General features: G+C 43.2%; 1 protein-coding gene across 1 annotated transcript in view; it reads left to right on the top strand.

The window, feature by feature from the left end:
• The window catches only part of LOC122810625, a 1,334,722-nt gene that overhangs the window by 553,402 nt on the left and 755,426 nt on the right, over positions 1–25,894 (top strand). Inside the window, exon 5 of the mRNA XM_044082201.1 lies at positions 34–91. Within this exon, the coding sequence (XP_043938136.1) occupies positions 34–91 (58 nt within the window). The remainder of the gene's footprint in view (positions 1–33; positions 92–25,894) is intronic.

The raw sequence follows: 25,894 nt of genomic DNA, 5'->3' as shown, positions 1-25,894 counted from the left end.
TTAGCCAAACTGAAACTAACTTCTTTATTCTAGAATATGAACATTCAGTCCAAGTAACACCATTTGTCTTTGGCACCAATATGGAGAACAGGTATGATTTACCAAATTTTTAATTTATACTACTTACAGTAGGAAATCTTCTAGTCTTATTGTTTTACTAACGTCAGTTGTACAAAACAGTGACATGCATGCTTATGAAAGGTACTACTGAAATAGTACAGTAGGTGGTGGCAGTTGCATTCAACAGCTGCGTACAGAAAGTTAGCAAAACTATTTCTCATTGAAGCATGTTGGTCCTATTCCCTCCTAGAATTTAAAATTGCCTGAGCCGTGGAACAAGTCATATACAGTAAAAAGTAGGAAGGATGCTATGAATGATTTCTGATTTGACTTGGTTTGCGTACTGATTGCCTCCTGAAGATGAAATACTGTTTAAAATGCAATGCATGTTTGTTAGTATTACATAAATGTCTTGTCTCAAAAAAAGATCTTCATACTAGCTAATGTTTTGGTCAGTCAGTTGTGCCTCTCTTACATTCCTCTAACCCACTCTTGTCCATCGTATTTGTACCACGTGCCAGATTATATATCTTTTTAAAAATGGGGAAAAAAAGGTTTTCCCAAAATAACATTGTTGTCAAGGCAGGAATCCTTTTTACTTAGTAAGCCTAAAGGCATTAATCATATCATTTAGCTTCCCTGCCAACTCTCTTCCTGTGCTACTGTTATCTGGCTACCAAGATACTACAGTACAAGTTGTTTTTGAATGCTTTCTACCCTCAAGGATTTCACTGCACCTCAGTCCTGAATTACATGGCAGCACACAGACTTTCTTGGTACATAAAGTCAGGCCTTGGCGTATATGCAGTAACAGAGACCTTGCCTTGGCTCTTAAAATTTTATTTTTTTTGTAATATCTGATGCTATGACAACACATTAGAGATATTCTACATTCCACCACCCTGTGGCAGAATTTGTATATGTGGATATAATGGACATGAAGTACAGTGCAAACTGGCAACTTGAAGCTTTCTATTGGCAACATTCACCTATGGTTAGAGCCTATTAGTAGAGGATTATACCTGTGAAACGGTGATGTTTTGTAGTGAAAGCTTGTGTACAAGTCGAATATTCTTTACAGTCAGTAGTCAAATGATACTTGGGTTCAAAGTTAATAAGAAGCTGTACTTTCATTTCTGACTGCCAAGTCAGAATTCCCCATGATGCTTTTCATTTTTTTTTTCTGTAATACTATTTCAGATGCTGGAAAACCATTACTTTCAGGGACAAAGACATTATTATATACTTGTTTTAAAAGCAAACTGTCATGAGTTTAAGAAATGCATATTTACTCGCCAAGATGAAAAAAATGTAAATGTTGGTTGTGAACTTGACTCCACTTGCTTTAAGAAGGTTATAAAATTATACAGTAAAGTAACAACTTTAAAGCCAAAGCATTGGTTGTATCTTGATTTTGTTTCTAAAAATAACACATTTCTGAATCAATTACAGATGTGTTGTTCCAGTGGAATGTGCCCCTTCTGAGGCGCTGTATCACTTCTGGTTGTGATAGTCACATATACAACACCCCAGCAATTTAGTATAATGTACCTCAGCTTTTTGCTCTAATATTAACAGTGATACCCGCGGTGGTGGTGCTGCGTTAGCGTTGTCGCCTCACAGTAAGACACTGTCCGGTTCGATTCTCAGCTAGAGAGTCTTCTGCGTGGAGACATGCGTGAATGGGCGTATCTTCGTTGAAGGTTGTGCGTCAGGGCTGTTAACTCTGCATGTAAAAATCAACTACCAATCATTAGCGGACCGTTTGTGGCGACCCCTAACCGGGAAAAGCTGAAAGACACACACATACTTTTATTAACAGTGATCAGGGAACTGCCATTTGATTTTGAAAACAGCCTGATGATAGCTTGCCTAAAAAAACAGAACTTGCATTTGATTACTGTCTTGGGTACCTGTTGAAACTGATGGAAGAGGTAGAGGTGTGAAAAGGTTGTGCCTAGAGGAGTGAAGAGGTTGTGCCAAGTCTGCTCTATGGAGGGCATGTGTGCTCCTGACACACACAGTACACTGATTTCATTAGTAGAGACTAAAATATGCACACTGTGCTCGTATTAGGAGGTCTGGGTTCATTTGTAGTCTTAAAAAAACTTGCAGAAGTGAATGACAGATCCACACTATGCCCACTGCACGCGTCTATATTACATAATCAAACTTTTAAAAGTTTGAACGTCATATGGTCGACACCATACAACTGAACTTTTAAAAGATAGAAAATGTAATAAAAAAAAAAAAAATCAAAGAAAAAAACTCCAAGCCCCCCTGCTCTTTAAATATACCAGCTCCGAGATCGCACTGCAGTGCAGAAAAGGGAAATCTTCCCATTCCGCATTGTTCGGAGATCTCCGTTCAAACATTTGAACTGTTAAAGGTTCGAGCATATGGTGTCGACCATATGACGTTTGAACTTTTAAAACTTTGACAACGTGATATAGACACCCCCCCCTACTGCACACACCCCAGGCGAAAACCCTCACTGGGCATCACCAGAGGTTAGAGATAAATACAGAAAAACTCCTGATACTGCCTTAATGAGGGGTCCCCTCAGTTGTATCTTAACCAGTAAGGAATGCATGGATCAGTTATCCAAGTGGGACTGGCAGCAACCTGTGGGAGGCTTGAGGTATGACCACCTCGGTATTGCACTTCAGCTTATTGTGAGATGTATGCTGTCCTCCCAGCAAGGCGTGTCTATGATTATTTGATAGTGAGGCGAGTGCCATTTAGTTTCATGCATAGGCTGCCCTCCCCCAGAAAAAAAGATAGCCTTATTCTGTATGCTTGTCTTTTCATTAAGAAGATTTCAGATAATCCCAAATATTTTAACTTTTGTGCCTCAGACATGCTGTCCTCAACAGACCGTGTCCGTAATCATTCAGGAGCACTCCTTTAGCTGCATTATACTTTCACAGATCTGCCTTTTCATTGTACTCTCAAGACAGTCATCTTAAAACGCATAAGTGCAAAGTGAATTATTGGTAGTTTATGAATTCTATTAGCTTGGCAGGCCAAAGAGAAGACCATGGAAGGCAAAACTGCGTCCTGTGGGCTTCGGTTTGGAGAAGCTTGGAATAGTGTGTGTGTGTGTGTGTGTGTGTGTGTGTGTGTGTTTAATATAATTTTAGTAAAAAAGAATTTGCATCTCTTGCACATCACCTTTTGCCCTTCATCATACTTTAGTGAGCAGCAGTCTTTCTGGCAGAACTCAAAGACAAAATTGGACCCTGTCTTTCTTGCAGTTAGCAAAACATGTTCATCATGATCACTGTTGCAGTAGCCTTGGCTATATGGCTTGAATCCTGCACAGCATGCAACAGGTGGCCAGCTTCCAGAGCTTAAGGCCACCTACCATGCACCCAAGCCATTGATGGCTCAAACAGAGCTGAAGTAAATCAATGCTTTGGTTGAAAAGCCCTTCAGAGCTTTCCTGCTATAGAAGAGGTCTTCTCTTGTGGGATTTGGAATACCAAGGGCTAGCTAGGGTTTCTCCATTTCAGGGCAGTTAAGTTCCATTGGGGGGGGGGGGGCTTTCTCATTTTTGTTTCAACACAGAGAAAAAGTACTTAAGCTGGGAAGGTATGTTTCGTTGTACTGTTACATGACATTCAGCCACATTCACACAAAAATAAAAGGTAGCACTTTACTGTTTAAAAATTGCTAAAACTGTAAGCTGTCGTTTTTCTGCTGTAAAAGTGTTACATTCACCCTAGACCGTAAAAGTAATTTTTCACATTTTTTTCTGTGGTGGAAAACGCTACTTTTTTGTTACCACTTTGCTAACTGTTGCTGCTAGTTTTTCTTGGGCTTCAGGCCATTGATTTTTTTTCATCTCTGCTCAAGCTGTTAACTGAGTGGATGGACAGTGCCCTTAAGCTCTGAAAGTTAGCCAGAGCTACTGCAGCAGTGTCTAACATCTGCTGCTAGAAGTTTCTTTACACACAGCTCTACCTTCTTTGCTGTTGCAATGTGGAAGAAAGATTGCTCATTCAAATTGTTTTACCAGAGACATTTGGCCAGAAAAGTCATTCATCCAAAAGAGTACTTTCTTTGTTTGAGGTACTCTCAAGGTTCATCTAGACCCTGGATTAGACTTTTCATAACTTGGGGTACACTGCCTCCACATTTAGTAATTTGCAAAGTAATCAATTTTGGTTGGTTGTCTTAAAACGTAATTTATTTTGTGATCCAGGGAGTTAAAGGAAGTCCTTGTTCATTATGGTATGGGGTGCCGGTCTGTCCTTTAACGCCCACCTCCATGACCCAATTACTCCTTCATTCTTTTGTTTGGTAACTGAATGGATCTAACCCAGATCCATTTCATTCACAGACTGGATTATAGATGTAATTGAGGAAAAGTTACAACATGATGTACAACCAAGTGCTTTAATAAGAATGCCAACCAGTGGCCACATAATATTAGAAGCACCACTAATTTTCAAAATACTTTGTTTACCACTGTTATGTACTTCGTGGTTTCCTAAATCTTACTTGTAGTTTTTTTACAAACTTGTTCTCAAGTTAGACTCTTGGCCAGTGCTGAGATGGAGTCTATTGTTTTATACAGTATTTGACTCTCAACAGTTTTCTGTTAAAATGTTTAGTGTGGAACAACTGAGAAACTAATCTGGGTTATGGTCGCATTGTATTGGGTGTGCATATATATTTTTTTATTGCTGTTATCCCTACTTGCATAGTAGGGATATAGTTTGAGTCTGCTGAATTGTAAACTAGGCTTCACATAACTGAAGGAAAGCATCACTATTAAGATATGGTTATAATAGGTGGTTACACAGTCTACAGCGAATTGCATTTCATCATAGATGACTATCATTTCCTATACATGGCTATTGGTCATCAGTCACAGTCCCACTATGTCAGAAGTCAAAGAAGTCATTTTAGCTTTACAGTCTTTCCATGCTTTTCTAGTGAAAGACTGTGCATTTATCAGGACTGCATGAAATGAATATCCTTGGGGAGGGAGACTTTTGTTCAGCAGTCAACCATGAAAAGAATCCAGAACATTATCAAAAAATGTTAAAATACAAAAGAATATATTTACCTTTTTTTTTCTTTTTCAGTCGCCATGGTTGAACAATCCGCTTTCTCCTTTTTGCTCTCTCAAATGCCTTCTAGTGCTCAACAGTGTATGTCTAAGTATTAATAGAAACATAGTTTGAGCAAAATATAAACGGGATTATCCAGCTGAACTTTTGTCAGCAATCAAACTTTACATGGTCTTCCTTAATGGGAATAGCTATCCCATGCTTAAAAAAAAAAAAAAAAAAAAAGTTTTTTGTATTTTTATTTGCTCTATTGAAATTTGATATATTCTTGTTAAGTAAATCTTTTTGTAATGCATACATGTATTTTCCTGGAGCTTTTCTCCCCAGGACTCCATTGATAATGGGCTCGGTGTAGCCCAATGGATTATCCTGGCAAACTGCAAATAAATAAATACCGCTTAATTCAGTAAAAATTCATTGTTTGCAGTGGAAACAAATAACCAAAGGGAAAAAAATATTCAAAAGTTTATGTGATCCCAAAGTAATCTCTTCTGCAACTTTGATCAGTCTGTAATTGTTTCTCTAAGAAATGTATTTATTTCTTTATTGCTTTTCTTAACATGGAAAGTCCAACTGAGTGGGAAGCACAGAGAAAAAAGCTCAAGATGATGGAGAGACAGATACTTATCTAAGAATTGTTTGAGTATGCAATGAATAAAAAAACAATTGCGCATACAACGAGAGAAAAACAAAAACAAAAATACACTGTATAGCCCTGAACAAGCAGTGCAACAATATAAGGAATCATTCAGAGGTAAATCAAAATGAGTACACTAAATTTTAGACCCACAGTGTTTTACAATAGTAATGCAGTTGTAAAGTGAATTTTCATTCCAATTATTGCTTCCTTTTATTTTTCCTTTGTTGACCTGATAATTGAATTGGCCCATTGACCGTTCTCAGCCATGACCTGGTTGCAGTTGCACACCTTTTTATAAAGTTAATTAAATGACCAATTACAATAATTTCACATGTATGTACATAGAATAGTTGGTATATACCTCATACTAACAACGGTTGAAAGTTACTTTTTGTAAATTACCTGTTTTATTGACTATTTCTGCTAGGCTTCCCTAGGTATTAGGCACCTATTTTAGCTTAAATATGGAAAACCTACTGGCTCCTTAAAACCTACTACATTCTTCTAGAAAAAAAGATTGTTAAGCAACCTTTTCAACTACAACAGACTGATAAAATACTTCAAATACTTTAGACACCGGTGGCTGGCTGTGCTGTGGCTAGATGTTCCTTGGACCACTCTTCTTTCACCTTGTTTCCTACTGGTATAGTCCTTAAAGCCACTATGGACTTGGGGCTTAGATGTCCTCTGTGGCTATTCAGGTGTCCTTAGTGGGGTGGGGAGAGACACTGTTGTGCCTGGGAGAAGAGGCAGGAATGACTCTGTTTAGTGGAAAAACTGTGCCCATCCCTTAGGGGAGGCTTTTGCTGGCAAAAGGGGATATTTCTTTAGATATTCCTGTCAAAAACAAAACAAACTTACACATATGCCGCCTTCTGATGTTCTTCGTGTTTCACTGTTGCAGTCATTACATTTGGGTAATCTGCTAGCACATTGCCCTCAGTCGGCCTGAATAACAAAGTCTTGGGTCCTGTGTCAGTTGCTGTCTCCTCTTCCATGACGTCAGGTCGTCAGGGGTGTAAAACATGCAGCCAACCCCATTTTAGTCTTTCTTGCTGCACTGTGCCCGAAGCAGATGTTCATCGTGTTACACTGCTGCAGTCATTACACTTGGGTTATCCTGTCGTCAGGCGGTTCCCCAGTCGGCCAGAGTTCCAAAGTCTTGGTCCGGCATCGGTTGCTGTCACCTCCTCCCTGACGTCAGTGCAACAGGGGTATATAAGATGCAGCCGACGCCATTTTCTTCAGTCTTTCCTGCCGCGTGGTGCCTGAAGCAAAAGCAGTTCGCAAGTGCCGGTCGGCCGTCTCCTGAGATTTTCATTCCAAATCCAGAACCGAAGTCTTCTACAAAGCTAAACAGGGTAAACTTTTTCTTGCCTCTGACCGATGTCAGTAAAAGTTAATAACTGTATTAATTGTGGGAAGCAAATACCACATAAGGATTTCCATTCCTATTGTATCCCATGCCTAGGCCCAGACCACGACGTCACTGGTTGTCGGTTTTGTGCTTGGTTTAACAGGGGCACTATTTAACGGCCGTTTGATTTTGCCTGACATTATTTTGGTAGAAAATTCAATTATACCATGCCGTCAGAACTTCCGACCGAATTACACAAAAAGCGCAAAGACAAGGATAGGCATCCAAGGCCCAAAACTGACGACAAAGCCTCTTCTAGGCCAGTCGCTGGTTCTCCGGTTTTCAGCGAGGTGCCTTTGCAGCCCCTGATGACCGCTTCTGTAGAACCACAGGCCGCCTCTGACTCCCATGTGGAGATGGCTGGGCCTTCGGACGCACAAGTTGTTCAACCTACCGAGACTAACCTTTCAGAGGGATTTGGAGTAGCTGAGCAACCCATAGCTTCAGAGGGTGTCTTCAGACCTACTCAGTTGAGCATTAAACCCTCAGCTAAGTATAAGCCTCCTTTAAAATCAAAGAAACAAATACAGCATTCTCCAAGACAGGCCTCCATGCCTAAGAAACAAATGCTCAAAATGGCCGAAGACCTAATCACTCTGATCAGGGGGTCCCATCCCCCTCCTGATAAAAGGCCTAGACAGGATGCAGACTATGACTCATCCGACCAGGTGTCCATCTCTTCTGATTCATCCTCAGACCTAGGATACTTCTTACCCCCTTAAGAGGATTCTGACGCTGAGGAATCAATTCCATCAGCCTCACCGCCTGAGGACTACTCCTTTGGGGAAACCCTACATACCATGTGGGAGCATTTCCACTGGGAAGGCCAGGATTACTCAGAATCCAAGAAAAGGCTCAGTGACTTCCTTTTATTACCTCAACACAGACCCCTTGCCATTCCGCCAGTGTTGGATATTGTGGATGATGTGTATACAGAATCCAGCTTAAATCCTGATTCCTTTCCTCCAGCCCCTGTTAAACCTGACGGATACTAGAGTCCCTGACTCGCATAAATTTCTGTATAAAAGCCCTGTAGCTGACCCTGAAACTATTTCTCAGGGACCCAAAGGAGTTGAGGCCTCTTCAGCCAAGAATCCAGTTCCCTCTGGCAACTTTAGCAATGACAGCCTTAAATTGCCAGTTTCACTTGCTAAAATATCAGCAGTTTTTACTGTCTCAGTTAAAACAAAAAATGCTTCCAGAATCAGATCCTCCTAATTTTAAAGAAAAGCAGGATTTATTGCATGCAGCTGAACAAGTGGGAAAGCATACTTTACAATGTGGTTTTGATTCTCTAGAGGTCTCCTGCAGAGCAGCAGTTACAGGCTTTGTCATTAGAAGACATGCTTGGTTAAAAGAACATACGTTACCAGATCATGTTAAAGCAAAATTATTGGATGCACCTTTGCAGCAGGATGTGTTATTTGGAGTCGAGGCAGAAGAGGTATTAAAGAAAATGGAGGATAAGGCAAAATCTATGCAAATGGTGAAGGATTTCTTACAGGTTCAGCCTCCTAGATTTAGCAGAAACTGGCCAATAAGAATTGGTCCTTTCCAGTTACAGACGTCCAAGAGGTAGAGGTCAAACACAAGGTCCTTACAGGCCTCGACAATGGGTTGCATCAGGCCAGAAAGAAGGGGAAGACAGGTCCCAACCATATAAAAAGCAGCTCCAATGACTTCCAGCTACAGCTGCCAAACAAATCTCTCTTAGCAGCCCCCTTGGGAGGAAAACTGACACTCTTCTACCACAATTGGCAAATGATCACCAAAGACAAATGGGTTCTCAACATTGTATTTCAAGGTTACAGGTTCCACTTTCACACTCTGCCAAGGTTAAAAGGAATGCCAAATCTGCCACCAAATCAATGGGCAGAGGCTCAAAAACAAATTACAGCACTCCTGGATATGAGAGCTATTCAAAAGGTACCATCACAGGAGCAAGGACAAGGATTTTACTCAAGACTCTTTCTGGTTCCCAGAAAGGACAAAGCCTGGAGGCCCATTCTGGATCTTTCTTCTCTAAACACTTACCTGGATGTTCCAAAATTCAAAATGTTGACACTACAGCAGCTTCTTCCCATGCTGGCAAGAAAGCTTGGCTCGTGACTTTGGACCTCAAGGAGGCATACCTGCATGTCCCTATCAGACAAAACTGCAGAAGGTACCTCAGATTCATAGCTGGTTCAATGCACTACCAGTTCTCTGCACTGCCCTTTGGCTTATCTACTGCATCCGGGGTCTTCAGAAAGTGCCTGGCACCAGTAATTGCATTTTGCAGACAGAAGGGAATTCACATTTATCCGTACCTGGATGACTGCCTGATTCAAGCAGAGAGCAAGGACATTCTTCCAAAGCATCTGGAGTTTGTAAAAATTAAGTTGCCTGGGGTACACAGTAAATGAAAAGAAATCAAAACTAGTGCCCTCACAAGAGATTATATTCCTGGGTGCCAGCTTGAACACAATGGCCCAGATGGCTTATCTCACACCAGACAAGCAAGGACAACTGACTCAATACTTTCAATTGATGGCAGCAAAGACCCAACTTCCTGCAAGAAAAATTCTGCAGGCCTTGGGTTATATGGCATTCTGCATATTCCATAATTCCATATGCCAGACTGCATATGAGGAAACTACAATGGTACCTAAAGAATGTATGGTCTCAACACTGTCAAAGTTTGGTAACGGTTATACCACTAATCCCTTGCCTTCAACAGGAGTTTCAATGGTGGGCTCAAGCTTGTCACCTCAAGGGACAGCCTTTTACACAACCCACAGCCAGGCAAACACTGACAACGGATGCATCGGAGTACGCCTGGGGAGCACACATGGCAGGCAAATGTATTCAGGGCACGTGGCCCGCAGAACAAAGGCATCTCTTCACATCAGTCAAAAAGAGATGCTAGCTGTACAAAATGCCCTTATAGCTTTCAAGGACCTGCTGCATCCAGGACGACTACTGCTAAAGACGGACAACACCACAGTTGTGATACATAAGCAAGGGGGCACTCACTCCTACCCCCTATCCAGACAAGCCATGACCTTGTGGAACACAGATATAAACCTTCAAGTTAATCTGCAAGCACAATTCCTGCCAGGAGAGAAAAACACACTGGCAGACGACTTAAGCAGAAACATCATGGATCCCCATGAATGGGAATTGAATCCACAAATATTCAGAATAACAGAAATGGTGGAGCCCGGACATGGATCTGTTTGCATCCCCAATAAACTGCCAGCTACAAAAATTCTGCAGAAGGTGTTACCATCCACAAACATGGAAAGTGGATGCCCTCTCATTCAGCTGGGAGAACCTACAAGTATACGCTTTCCCACCGCTACCTCTCCTGCCAAAGGTACTCATAAAAGCCAGGCAAGAAGAGCCAAAGATTATCTTGATTGCACCAGACTGGCCACGCCAGCACTGGTACCCAATCTTAAGGAGCTTAGCACAAGAACCACCCTGGATTTTGCCTCTAATCCCACATCTGCTGACTCAGCACAACAATCAAATACTACACCGCCAGCTAAAGACCTTAAACCTAGCTGCATGGAAGATTCCTTAGTCAAGAAAGCAATGCCTCTCTCAAAAGCTGTTATGGATGTCATTCTGGAGGCCAGAAGGCCTAGTACCAGGAAAGCCTATTCGGATAAATGGAAGAGATTCTGTGTGCCTGGAGCCAAGCTCACAGCCTTGACCCTCTTGTCCCAAACATTCCTCAGATACTACAATACTTAACTGAGATGCTGGACAAAGGCGCCTCCTTCTCATCCATCAAGATCCACGCCTCTGCCATCTCTGCTCATTACAACACAGATCCACCAATTTTCTCTAATCCTCTGTTAAAACAGTACCTCAGAGCGGCTAAAAACATAAGACCGCCCCGTAGAGCACCTACTCCAACTTGGGACCTCAACTTTGTTTTGGAAAAACTAAATTTACCTCCTTTTGAGCCAGCTAACACAGCAGAATTAAAATGTATCTCTTGGAAAACTGCTCTGCTCCTGGCAATTGCATCAGCATGAAGAGTTTCAGAATTACAGGCACTAATGGCAGTGGAACCTTTCCTCATTTTCCACAAGGGCAGGGTGTCTTTAAGAACTAACCCTACATTTATGCCAAAGGTGGTATCCAGTGTGGCTCTAAACCAAACTATTCACCTGCCAACTTTTTATCCTAAACCACAGAATAAAGGGGAGAGACTACTGCACACTTTGGACATTCGCATGCAGTGACGCTTCTACTTGGAGAAAACCAAAGCTTTCAGAAAAGCTGAGCAATTATTGGTAGCATATGCTGCAAGAGCACAGGGAAAAGCCATTTCAAAACAAACTATTTCAAAATGGATAGGACATTGTATACGTTTCTGCTACACATACCATGGAAAACCTGTACCTAGCAGCATTAGATCTCACTCCACCAGGGCAACAGCCACTTCAACTGCCTACCTCAGGGGAGTACCTACCAAGGATATTTTGGAAGCAGCAACTTAGATTTCTGTACATACCTTCACCAAGCATTACCATCTGCCTCTATACTCTAAATCCAGAGCTGGCTTCGCCACTGCAGTGCTGCAGGGCCTTATAGCCACCCCTAATGCCTTATAGAACCAGCCACCCTACCTCAGCTTTGGGATTCTACCCAAGTGTAATGACTGCAACAGTGTAACATGATGAACATAGTACAGTTTTGTACCTACCATAAATGTAGATGTTCCGAGTGTATACACTGCTGCAGTCCAGGTTACCCTCCCTCCTTCCCCTCTTACTTGCTGGTACGTACCTATGTCTTCTACCCTTTACTATCTATGGGGAGTATTTGCTGGTATCTGAAAGTTGTTGATTGCTTTTCTTATGTATGTTTTATTAGCAATTGGAATAGCCTACCTTTTTGGGGGCACCTGACATCTGGGGCAAGAAAAACTGAAGAAAATGGCGTAGGCTGCATCTTATATACACCCCTGTCGCGCTGACGTCTGGGAGGAGGCGACGGCAACCGACGCCGGACCAAGACTTTGGAACTCAGGCTGACTGGGGAACCACCTGATGGCAGGATAACCCAAGTGTAATGACTGCAGCAGTGTATACACTAGAACATCTACATTTATGGTAGGTACAAAACTGTACTTTCGTAAGTGCCAGTCTGCCGACTCCTGAAATTTTCACATTTGAGTTTCAGAACCGAAGTCTTCAACTAAAGCTAAGTACCCCATTGGGGAAACTTTCTTGCTCTTTACCGATGTCAGTAGAAGTTAATTGCATTACTTGTGGGAAGCAAATACCTCTTAAGGATTTTCATTTGTACTGTATTTCTTGCCTAGGCCCAGATCATAACGTGCCTTGCTGTCGATTTTGTGCTAGATTTAACCAACGCACTATTAAGCGTCTGTATATTTTTGCTTCAAAATATTTTGGATCCACATTTAATTACCCTGAAATGTCGGTTAGCAATCAGACTACTGGAGTTAACAAAAAACGCAAAGAAAAAGACAGACCGTTGAGGTCCAAACCTGACGAGGCTTCTCCTAAGCCAGTCGCCAGTTTGCTGGTACTCAGTAAGGTGCTTTTGCAGCCCCTGATTCCCGATGCTTTTGAGTCGCAGGCCTCTACCAAGACCCATGCCGCGAGATTCTCAGAGTAATGAACCTGCGGATGTCTCTCCCTTGGATGGGTCCAGAGCCGCTGAGCAGGCACTGGCTTCTGAGGGTGTTTTCAGGCCTCAACAGTTTTATATAAAACCGACGCCAGCTTCAGAAATGAGATCAAAAACCATTTCTAAGTCTAAAAAACGGCGCATGATGATTCAGATGCAGAAGAAGCCATCCCATCTGCATCTCCTCCCGAGGATTATTCTTTTGGTGAAACCTTGCATACTTTAAGTGAACATTTTCATTGGGAGAGTCAGGATTTCTCTGAATCAAAAAAGAGGCTTGGGGATTTCCTCCTCCTTCCTCAGCATAGCTTTTTGGCTATACCTCCTGTATTAGATATTGTTGATGTGTTTTCGGTATCAAGCATGGCTCCTGATTCCCTAACTCCAGCTCTTAGTAAGCCAGACAGATATTACAGAGTTCCTAAGTCCCACAAATTTCTATTCAAAAATCCTGCTGCTGATCCTGCTGCTGATCCTGAGACTATCTCACAGGGTCCCAAAGGTGTAAAGGCCTCTACAGCCAAAAATCCTACCCCCTCTGATAGAAATTCCAGGGCGCTGGATAGGTGGGGAGAGAAGGTTTATACGTCTACAACCTTGGCAATTAGGGCCTTAAACTGCCAGTTTTGTATGCTTAAATATCAACATGTTATGGGCTTATTGAAACAGAAAATGATTATTTCTGATTGTGTGGAAAATAAAGAACTACAGGAATTATTGCATGCAGCAGAACAGATTGGAAAGCATACTTTGCAATGTGGATGTCCTTCAAGGATGCATCTGCAGTCCTTACAAATGGGTTGTCCTGTCGTCAGGCAGCCCTTCGGTCGGCCGGATTCCAAAGTCTGGGTCTGGCCTCGGTTGGTGTCGCACTTCACCCGACGTCACAGCTGCAGTTATTCGGGTATAAAGGCATCAGCCGACGCCATTTTCCTCAGTCTTTCTTGCCGCGTGGCGCCCGAAGCAGAAGCTGTTCGCAAGTGCCGGTCGGTCAGAACCAGAGATTACTACTACCGAATACAACTTCGAAGACTTCTAAAAAGCTAAGTATCCCGTTGGGGACTCTTTCTTGCCTCAGCCGATGTCAGAAAAAGTGAATAACTGTTTAACTTGTGGGAAACAAATACCTCATAAAGATTTCCACTCTTACTGCTTACCTTGTTTAGGCCCAGACCACGACGTAGCAGCTTGTCTAGCCTGTGCTTCTTTTAACCGACGGACGCTTAGACGCCAGTCGGAATTTGCTGAGCAGTTTTTCGACTCTGATTTTGCTTATAAGATGCCGTCGGATCCTCCGACTACACAAATAACCAAAAAACGCAAAGAAAAGGACCGACACTCGCGGTCCGCGGTTTCGGCTGAAACCGCGGTTAAGCAAACCGCGAGTGTCTCGGTTTCGGCTGAAACCGAGCAAGCGGTTCTTCCTCCAGCCGAAAGCATTCCTTCTACCGAGGCTTCTTCTAACCTTGTGGAATCGGCTTCTGAAATCCAACCTGCTGTTGCGATTTCTCAGGAATTATCAGACACTATTCCCTTGGATATTTCTACTCCTGCACGTGGAGCTGCTAGGCCTCCTGCAGCCATGTCCATTAAGGCCTTTGCCAGGGCTAAAGCAGCTAAAGCTACAAAAACTGTGCCTGTTACCCCTACTCACAGGCCCAGTTCCAGTTCCCACATGCTTTCTTTGGCAGAGGATCTTATTTCTTTAATCCGGGGATCCCAGCCTCATCCGGACAGGGCCTCTCATCCACCTCCAGAGAAGAGACCTAGAGCAGAGCCCCCTGAGCCAGTGTCCACAGATGATTCCTCTGATGATTCAGACAATACAGACCCTCCAGAGGCTCCTTATTCCCCTTACGAAGACTCTGATGCTGAAGAGTCCATCCCTTCTGCCTCTCCACCTGAGGAATTTTCCTTTGGGGAAACCTTGCATGCCATGAGGGAGCATTTTCAGTGGCAGGGCCAAGATTTTTCAGACTCCAGGAAAAGGCTTAGAACCTTTTTGCATTTACCACAACACAGGCCTTTAGCTATACCTCCAGTTCTCTCTGTTGTAGATGATGCATTTAATGATGCTTGCACTGCTCCTGATTCTTTACCTCCGGCCCCTGCTAAGCCCGATAGGTTCTACAGGGTCCCGGACACACATCACCATTTATACAAGGCTCCTTTTGCAGATCCCGAGACTATCTCCCAGGGACCTAAGGCTGTAGCTTCTACCTCTGCTAAAAACCCCCTCCCCTCTGAAAGGGAATCCAGGTCCTTAGAGAGATGGGGTAAAAAAGTTTACACTTCTGCTACTTTGTCAGCCAGGGCCTTGAACTGTCAATTTCACATGATACAATATCAAGAATTTATGCTAGACCAGTTAACTAAAAAACTGTCCTCTGATGAACCTTTTGATAAGAAGTATGTTCAGGAAATGGTACATAACATTCAGCAAGTTAGTAACTATTCTTTAAAATGCGGCTATGATGCACTGGAGGCTTCCTTTAGATCAGCCATGACTGGCACAGTTATCAGAAGGCATGCCTGGTTGAAGGAGCAGGCCTTATCGGACCATGTCAAATCAAAGCTATTAGATGCGCCAATGGACAAGGCCAACTTATTTGGTTCTCCTGCACAACAGGTACTGAAGAAGATGGAGGAGAAGGCAAAATCTGTACAAACAGTGAAAGATTTCTTACAGGTCCAACCTCCAAGGTTTAGCCGGAACTGGACCTCCAAAAATTGGTCCTTTCCAGACTCCTCTAAGGCACAGAGAGGCAGGAATAGGAGATCAAGAGGCAGAAACCAATCCAGGGGTGCCTACAGGGGATGCCAGTGGCAGGGTAACAACCAGTGAGGCACAGACGCAGCCACCACCACTGCAACAGGACAATCACAGTGACTTGGCTCTGGCACCGCCTACCAGGGAACAACTAGAAGCACCCTTAGGTAGAAAGCTAGCTTTATTTTCAAAGAACTGGCATTACATCACAAGGGACAAGCGGATTTTGCAAACTATAGACCAAGGCTACAGGTTTCATTTCCATACTCTACCAGGAAAGAGAGGAATGCCAAACCTACCACCAACTCAAAAGGCAGAAGCTCTAAAACAAATATCTCAGTTATTAAGGATGAGAGCCGTGGAAAAGGTACCATCTATGGAACAAGGAAAGGGATTTTACTCCAGACTCTTCCTGGTACCAAGAAAAGAGAGCAAATGGAGGCCTATTCTCGACCTGTCCGCTTTAAACACATTCCTCATTGTTCCAAAATTCAAAATGCTGACTCTACAGCAGCTTCTTCCCATGCTGGACAAGGAGTCTTGGCTGGTAACTCTAGATCTCAAGGAGGCATACCTGCACGTCCCCATTCGACCAAATTGCAGAAGATACCTCAGATTTCTTGCAGGATCAGAGCATTATCAATTCTCAGCATTGCCCTTTGGCTTATCTACTGCGCCCAGAGTGTTTACGAAATGCCTGGCCTCAGTAATTGCCCATTGCAGGCTTCAGGGAATACAAATTTACCCCTACCTGGACGACTGCCTGATACAAGCGGACAGCACAAACAAGCTAACAGAAGACTTGGAGAGTCATTTACCTGCTACAAGCCCTGGGATATACAGTCAATATAAAAAAGTCAAGACTGATACCATCCCAAAGAATAACCTTTCTGGGTGCAGAACTGGACACAACAAAGCAAATGGCATTCCTAACTGTAGAAAAACAAGAGCAACTACCTCTCTACTTCATGGCATTGACAAAGCAGAACCATCTTACAGCAAGAAAAGTACTGCATGCCCTGGGCTTCATGGCATCCTGCATAATACTGGTGCCTCATGCCAGACTGCATATGAGAAAGCTACAGTGGTACCTGAAGAATTTATGGTCTCAGCACAAGCACAGCCTAGAAACCAAAATTCCAATAATCCCATGCCTAAAGCAAGAGTTCCTATGGTGGGCTCAGGCCTGCCAATCAAACACAGGATTGCCCTTCTACAGCATTCAACCAAGCCAAACCATCACGACGGATGCCTCAGACCTCGGTTGGGGGGCCCACATGCTGGACAAGTGCATACAAGGCTTATGGACTCAAGACCAGTTGCACCTGCACATAAATCTAAAGGAAATGCTGGCAGTAAAATTGGCAATCCAGACATTCAGACCATTCCTCCAAGAAGGTCAGTTGATGATAAGGACGGACAACACCACAGTGATGTGGTACATCAACAAACAGGGAGGCACACATTCATACCCTCTATGCCGGATGGCACTGGATCTATGGAATGTGGCTCTGAGCTACAACATTCAGTTACAGGCAATTTTTGTACCGGGAAAAGAAAACATTCTAGCAGACATATTAAGCAGGACTACCACGGATGCTGCATCCGGACATCTTCAAAGCCATTACAAGAAAATGGGGACTCCCAGAAATAGACTTATTTGCGTCCCCACGGAATCACCAACTAAAGAAATTCTGCACAAGGACGTACCACCCACTTGCTTGGAAAGTGGACTCCCTATCTTTCAGTTGGAAGAACCTGACAGCATATGCATTCCCACCACTTCCTTTGATGCACAAGGTGCTATTGAAGATCAAAGAGGACCGTCCAAGGATCATTCTGATAGCCCCAGACTGGCCAAGGCAACATTGGTACCCATTACTAAGGAGCATGTCTCGGGAACAGATATGGACACAACCCCTGGTTCCATTACTGTTAACACAGAACAATTACTACAACCTGCATCCAAACCTAAAAACTCTGCAGCTGACTGCCTGGAACATTGCATAAGATCAATTAACCCACATTTATCACAAAGGGTTAAAGACATTACCCTTGAGGCTCGCAGACCCTCAACAAGAAAGAATTATGCAGCAAAATGGAAACGATATCACATTTGGAGTACTGCAAGGGGAGAAGATGTGTCTCTGGTAAACATAGCCAGCATCCTGGAATACTTGGCAGAGCTTTTACACTCAGGCCTGTCCTATTCTTCCATCAAGATACATGCATCGGCTATTTCGGCAGAATACAGCTTGGATCCTCCAGTCTTCTCACACCCTCTGCTCAGGCAGTTTCCGAGGGGAATTAAAAATGTAAAACCTCCTAGGAAACCACCATTGCCAGCATGGGACTTGAACTTTGTGCTAGAAAAATTGACACTTCCTCCTTTCGAACCAGCAGCAACAGCAGAGATGCAATACTTCTCTTGGAAAACTGCTTTCCTGCTGGCAATCACTTCAGCAAGAAGGGTTTCTGAACTACAGGCATTAATGGCAGTACAACCCTTCCTGATCTTCCATCAAGACAGTGTCCATGAGAACAAATCCTACATTTATGCCTAAGGTGGTATCCAGAGTGTCTTTAAACCAGGCTATCCACCTACCTACATTCTTCCCCAACCCACAGAATAGGGGAGAAAGACTGTTGCATACCTTGGATGTTCACAGACAGTTACGCTACTACCTGGACAGGACCAAGAGCAACAGAAAAACTGACCAGCTACTGGTAGCATATGCAACAGGAAGAGAAGGAAAAGCAATTTCAAAACAGACAATCTCAAAGTGGATAGGAAATTGCATTAGATTTTGTTACTCTTACCATGGAAAGAAAACTCCAGAAAACATCAGGCCTCACTCTACAAGGGCTACAGCCACTACCACAGCCTTCTTACGAGGAGTGGCTACCAAGGACATTATAGAGGCTGCTACTTGGACCTCCGTGCATACATTTGCCAAGCATTATAATTTACCTTTATACTCTAGATCCCGAGCAGGTTTTGCCTCTGCTGTTTTGCAAGGGATCCTAACTACACCATAATCTCTCCTGTTTCCTCCTCCCCTAGTTTGGCTATGGTATTCTACCCATTTGTAAGGACTGCAGATGCATCCTTGAAGGACATAGTACAGTTTTGTACCTACCATAAATGTAGATGTCCGATAGGAATGCATCTGCAGTCAGGATTACCCACCCGCCTTCCCCTCTGTGGTACTCCTAGGGTATTTGCCCACCTTATAGCTAGCTGGGGGGGGTCTGTTATGGTGTATTTGTTTGTATATATGTACATACATGCTTATTTTTGTGTTTGCTCTCTACCATTTGGAAACATTGGCATTTATCCAAATTTAGCCTCCCAAGAGGACACCTGGCATCTGGGGCAAGAAACACTGAGGAAAATGGCGTCGGCTGATGCCTTTATACCCGAATAACTGCAGCTGTGACGTCGGGTGAAGTGCGACACCAGCCAAGGCCAGACCCAGACTTTGGAATCCAGCTGACCGAAGGGCTGCCTGACGACAGGACAACCCATTTGTAAGGACTGCAGATGCATTCCTATCGGACATCTACATTTATGGTAGGTACAAAACTGTACTTTTGATTCCTTGGAGGCCTCTTGCAAGGCCGCAGTTACTGGATCTGTGATTAGAAGGCATGCCTGGCTCAAGGAGCAAAATCTGCCTGATCATGTTAAAGATAAATTGTTGGATGCCCCTTTACAGCATGATACTCTGTTTGATAATAAGGCAGAAGAGGTTTTAAAGAAAATGGAAGACAAAGCTATATCTATGCAAACTGTAAAAGATTTCTTACAAGTGCAGCCACCCAAGGTTCAGTAGGCACTGGCCTACTAAAAATTGATCCTTTCCTGTGTCCAGCAGAGCCTCTCAAGGCAAATCTAGGCGCTCAAAAGGCTCTAGATACCAATCACAGGGTTCTTACAGGTCAAAGCAATGGGGTGCCTCCACCTCCAAATCTGGAGGAAACAAAGCACCACGCTACAGTAAGCAGTCTCAATGACTTCGATCTACCTTCAACAAGCATTTATCTTTTGGCAGCCCCCTTGGGGGGGGGGGGGATTAGCACTTCATGCTCAAAATTGGCAGTTATTTACCCAGGACAAGTGGGTATTAATCATAGTATCCCAGGGGTACAGATTTAATTTCCATACTTTGCCAATTCCAAACGGTTGGCCAGATCTGCCACAAAATCAGTGGGCAGAGGCTCAGAAACAAGTTACGTCCCTCATGGAGATTGGGGCTTTTCAGCCAGTACCTGAACAGGAAAAAGAACAAGATTTTTATTCATGGCTGTTCCTGGTACCCAGAAAAGACATTGCGTGGCGTCCAATACTGGAATTATTGATTTTGAACACGTACCTGGACATTTCAAAATCAAAATACTAACTTTATGCTGGGCAGGAACGCTTGGTTAATGACTTTAGACTTAAGAGGCATACCTGCATATCCCAATAAGGGAATCGTGCAGAAGATACCTCTGCTTCAAGGCAGGTTTTTTGCATTACCAATTGTCTGCACTGCCCTTTGGCTTATCTACTGCACCCAGGGTCTTTACAAAGTGCCTGGTACCAGTAATGGCATTTTGCAGACTAAGAAGCATACAGGTTTATCCTTACCTGGACGACTGTCTCATTCAAGGAGAGAACAAGGACATTCTTCAACATCTGGCATTTGTAAAAAGGCTTCTAACATGCCTAGGGTACACAATAAACGAAAAGAAATCACAACTGGTACCCTCTCAAATTACATTTCTGGGTGCTAGCTTGAATACAACTGCCCAGATGGCTTACCTTACACCAGTCAAACAAAGGCAACTGACAACATACTTCAAACAGATGGCAACAAAAACCCAGTTATCTGCAAGACAAATTCTGCAGGCTTTGGGGTTCATGGCATCCTGCATTCTACTAATTCCATATGCAAGACTGCATATGACTGCATATGAGGAAACTTCAATGGTACCTAAAAAGTCTATGGAGTCAACATTGTCAGTCTGGAAACAATGATTCCTCTCATTCCCTGCCTACAACAGGAGTTTCTTTGGTGGGCAGAGACGTATCACCAAAACAAGGGACTGTCATTCACTCTACCCCCTGCCACCCAAACCCTAACTACAGACTCCTCAGACTATGCTTGGGGGCCCACCTGGCAGGGGGAGATGCATTCTGGGCATATGGAGCCCAACGCAAATGCATATCAACCAGAAAGAGATGCAAGTGGGTCAGAATGCTCGGGACAGCCTTCAAGGACTTACTTCATCCAGGACAACTACTGATAAAGACAGACAACACCACGGTTATGTGGTACATAAACAAGCAGGGGGGTACACATTGCTACCCCCTTTGCAGACTAGCCATGGCATTGTGGAACACAGCCTTGACTTACCAAGTACATCTTCAAGCTCAATTCCTGCCAGGAAAACAAAATACTCTGGCAGATGACCTAAGCAGAAATCTTATGGACCTGCACGAGTGGAAACTGGATCCACAAATCTTCAGCATGGTAACACAGAAATGGGGGAGCCCAGACATAGATCTATTTGCCTTTCCCCAAAATTATCAACTGAACAAATTCTGTACAAGGACTTATCATAGACAAGCATGGAAAGTGGATGCCCTATCCTTCAGTTGGAAAAACCTATCAGTCTATGCCTTTCCCCCTCTGCCTCTTCTCTCCAAGGTCTTCCTAAAGGTCAGACAGGAAAAACCAAAAATGATCCTAATTGCTCTGAACTGGCCTTGCCAGCACTGGTACCCAGTTCAGGAATATGTCTCAACTCCTTCCTTGGTACCTGCCTCAAATAACCCATCTACTGTCTCAGCAGAACAATCAAATTCTGCACACCCAGCTCCAAACTCTGAACCTTGCAAGCATGGCTGATCATTTAATTATTCAAACAACACCTCTCAATAAATCTGCGATGGATGTCATTTTGAAAACCAGAAAGCCTAGTACTAGAAAATGCCATGCTGATAAATGGAAGAGATTCTGTGCTTGGAACCAAGCACAAGGAGCAGACACAGCAAAACCAAATATCCCTCATATTTTACAGTACTTGACTGAGATGCTTGAGAGAAGGGTCTTTCTTTTTCTTCAATAAAAATCCATGCCTCTGCCATCTCGGCTCATTACAACATGGAGCCTCCCATCTTTTCTCATCCTCTGCTAAAACAGTATCTTAGAGGGGCCAAAAATTTAAGCCTCCCAGAAGATCGCCAACTCCTGCATGGGACCTCAATTTTGTGCTGGAAAAACTTATCCTGCCTCCTTTTGAACCAGCAGCTACTGTGAATATATAATTATCTTGGAAAACAGCTTCCCTTTTGGCAATCACTTCAGCAAGATGGGTTTCAGAACTACAGGCTCTCATGGCTTTGGAGCCTTTTATTACATTTTACCCGGACAGGGTGTCCCTCAGGACCAATCCTTCCTTTATGCCTAAGGTGGTATCCAGTGTGGCTCTTAACCAAACTATTCACTTGCCAACATTTTACCCAAATCCGCAGAACAAGGGGAGCGGATTCTGCATTCATTGGACGTACACAGACAATTAAGATTTTACTTAAACAGGACCAAATCTCTAAGAATGTTTGTGCAACTACTGGTGGCATTTGCTTCGGGATCAGAGGGGAAGGCTATATCAAAGCAGACTATTTCTAAGTGGATAAGCCACTGCATTCGTTTCTGCTACTTGCACCATGGTAAACCTGTGCCCAAGGGAATCAGGTCACATTCCACCAGGGCTGCCTCTATATCAGCAGCCTTTCTCAGAGTACTTCCAACCAAAGGCATTCTAGAAGCTGCTACTTGGAGCTCTGTGCATACCTTCACACAAAGCATTATCATTTGCCTCTCTTCTCCAAATCCAGGGCAGGCTTTGCCACTGCAGTTCTGCAGGGCCTTATAACCGCTCTTAATGCTATTTAGTTCCATCCTTCCATCCATAGCTTTGGGATTTTACCCAAATGTAATGACTGCAACAGTGAAACACGAAGAACACTGTACAGTTGTGTACACTTACCATAAATGTAGATGTTCAAGTGTATTCACTGTTGCAGTCTGGGTTACCCACCTGCCATCCCACTTTTCTATAACTTCTTTCCTTCACTATATCCTAAAGCCTTTGTGGTGTATTTAGATGAAGGTAAAGTTTATGTTGCTAAAAGTGCATTTACACACACACACACACACACACACACATATATATATATATATATATATATATTTTTTTTCTTTTTTTTGCTCCCCATTCATCTGGGGCAAGAAAAACTGAATAAAATGGCATCGGCTGCATGTTTTATACACCTGACAACCTGACGTCATGGAAGAGGAGACAACAGCCGACGCAGGACCCAAGACTTTGTTATGCAGGCCGACTGAGGGCAGCCTGCCAGCAGATTACCCAAATGTAATGACTGCAACAGTGAATACACTCGGACTTCTACATTTATAGTAAGTGTACTGTAATTTTCAGTTACCCTATGTCTTCTGTTTGTTGCCATGGACAGGAGTAATTTGTTTTGCTTAACCTATGGTTTATTATAGGATGTCAACCCTTTCTGTATGGCTATTTCTGCTAAAAGAGATTTGAGAGTCTGATCCTCTGATTCAGAAAGCACAGATCATGTGTTGTCTGCTCAGAAATTCAGATTCTGAGGAGAGTGTGGCTTCGACCAGTAATTCTAAAGGATTTTCTTTGAAACTATTTCTAGAAAGAATCAGTTGTTACACTGAGAAAGCAGTAATATTTCTCAGTCCTTTGGAATGTATTGATGTTACAAGTAGAATTTCCATAACTTATTCCTATTTCTTCTGTTCTGTCTTCTTTGGAGGATGTTTTTGTCACATCCTGCAATTTCCCTGACAGCCAGCCTGTTACTCCTGAAATGCAGATGGACTTAAAAAATTTACCCCAGTCTTGCAGTTGTTCATACTCATCCCAGGTCTGGCTCACTCACCTATTGCTTGAGTGAGTCCAGCTGCTGTTAAACATGTGGATCTTGTATCTCCTTTATTCCTCCTCACAATAGGGTATCTGATCTTACCCTTGGATCCAGCTTGGCCACATTTCACAGACTTGAGTCTGACTGTCAAGCTCCTCCCTCATAACCACAATGCCCTTCATCCACCCAACTATCTCAGATCTTGTTTGCCGCTCCAGTGAGTCAAACGTGGATTTCGCAGTCAAGCATGGTGTCTGTTCTTTGTGTTTCACTGTTGCAGTCATCACATTTGGGTTATCTGCTTGCAGTAGCCCCCAGTCGGCCTGATTAACAGTCTTGGGTCCTGCGTCGGTTGCTGTCCCTTCTGTGACGTCAGGTCGTCAGGGGTATAAAACATACAGCAGACGTCATTACCTCAGTCTTTCTTGCCGTGCGGTGCCCGAAGCAGAAGCAGTTCACAAGTGCCGGTCGGCCAACTCCTGAAATTTTCGTTTTCGAGTTTCAGAACTGAAGTCTTCAACTAAAAGCCAAGTACCCCGTTGGGGAAATTTTTTCTTGCTCTAAACCTTTTGTCAGTAAAAGTAAATAATTGCATTTCTTGTGGAAAGCAAATACCTCATAAATATTTTCATTCGTACTGTATTCCTTGCCTAGGCCCTGACCACGACATACCTCACTGTGAGTTTTGTGCCTTACTTAAACCACAAACTATCCATCGTCCGTATATTTTCGCTTCTAAATATTTTGGTGCTCTCCAATTATTCTGATATGTCTTCGGTAAGCATCTGACTGCCGACATTCCGAAAAAACGCAAAGTTAAAGACAGGCCGCCTAGGTCCAAAGCTGCTGACTACGCTTCTCCTAAGCCAGTCGCCAGTACTCATTGAGGCGCTTTCGCAACCCCTGAGACTTGCTACTTCAGATTCGCAAGCCTCTACTGAGACCCATTCGGAGTCCGATATGCCGCAAGATGCTTCAACTGTGGAACCTGCGAAGGTCTCTACCTTGGATGGGTCCGGAGTCGCTGTGCAGGCACCGGCGTCTGAGGGTGCATTCAGGCCTACTGACTTGCATATTAAACCAACGCCATCTTCTTCTTCAAGGCCTAAAACTCTAACCGTGCCTAGAAAACTAACGCCCAGACCACATGGTCAGGCCTCTATGCCTAAAAAACAAATAAGAATGGCTGAAGACATTTTTACTTTAATCAGGGAAAGCCAGCCTTCCCCCTCTAAGAGACCTAGGACTGAGTTTGCTTATGATTCTTCTGACCAGGATTCTGGATTTTCTGTTTCTCATGACCAGGATTTTACCCTTATCTACCTTTGAGGATTCTGATGCTGAGGACTCTATTCCCTCTGCCTCCCCCCAGAGGATTTCTGTTTTGGTGAAACCTTGCATATTCTCAGGGAGCATTTTCCTTGGGAAAGTCAGGATTTCTCTGATCCTAAAAAGAGGTTTAGGGATTTCTTACTCCTGCCCCAGCACAGGCCTTTAGCCATACCTCCTGTACGAGACATTGTTGATGATTCCCTTTTTAGAATCTAGCTTGGCCCCTGATTCTTTAGCTTCTGCTCCCTGAAAACCTGATAGATATTACAGGGTCCCTGACTCTCAAGTTCCTTTTTAAAAATCCTACAGATCCTGAGACCATTTCACAGGGATCCAAGGGCATTAAAGCTACTACTGCAAAAAACCTTACCCCCTCTGATAGAGACTCCAGGGCGCTGGATAGATGGGGTAAGAAGGTATACACTTCTGCAACCTTGGCCATTAGGACCTTAAACTGCCAGTTTCATATGTTAAAGTATCAACATAGGTAATCTAGAGTAAGCTTTTTTAGCTCTGTGTTTTAATGGTTTACGTCTGCATTTTGTTTTAAAGTACATGAGTGGTTTTTTTTTATTACAAGTATCCACGAAGAATGTATATTAGTAATTTATGACCAGTGAAGCACTTTTTATATGCTGTGCCTGCAAGCCTAAATAGGAATGTTTTAATGCTTAGACTGTTCTAGATATTTGTGCCTATGTATGTGGCGTTCAGTGTTAAATTGTTACTCTACTACTTGTAGTTAAACACTGTTGGTCTAGGAATCGCCCACCTATATACTGTATTTTGTTGTTGTTACTACAGAGTGATTTATAGTATGAACTGTAGGAACACTTGCTGCGCAATTAATTGGTCTGTTACGCTTAGGCGGCTTCCTGATTACTGCCTATGATGCATGTGCTATTGAAAGTTTATAGTGCATATCAACTGCTTAGATATATGCCAGTACTATTACTATATTAAATAGTGGCTCACCGTA

This window comes from Protopterus annectens, chromosome 9.part0 (genome assembly GCF_019279795.1).
Source record: "Protopterus annectens isolate FY-2018-M chromosome 9.part0, PAN1.0, whole genome shotgun sequence".
In the NCBI taxonomy this organism is placed as follows: Eukaryota; Metazoa; Chordata; order Ceratodontiformes; family Protopteridae; genus Protopterus; species Protopterus annectens.
Note: the sequence above shows the minus strand (reverse complement) of the source record. Positions and strands in the feature narration are given on the sequence as shown.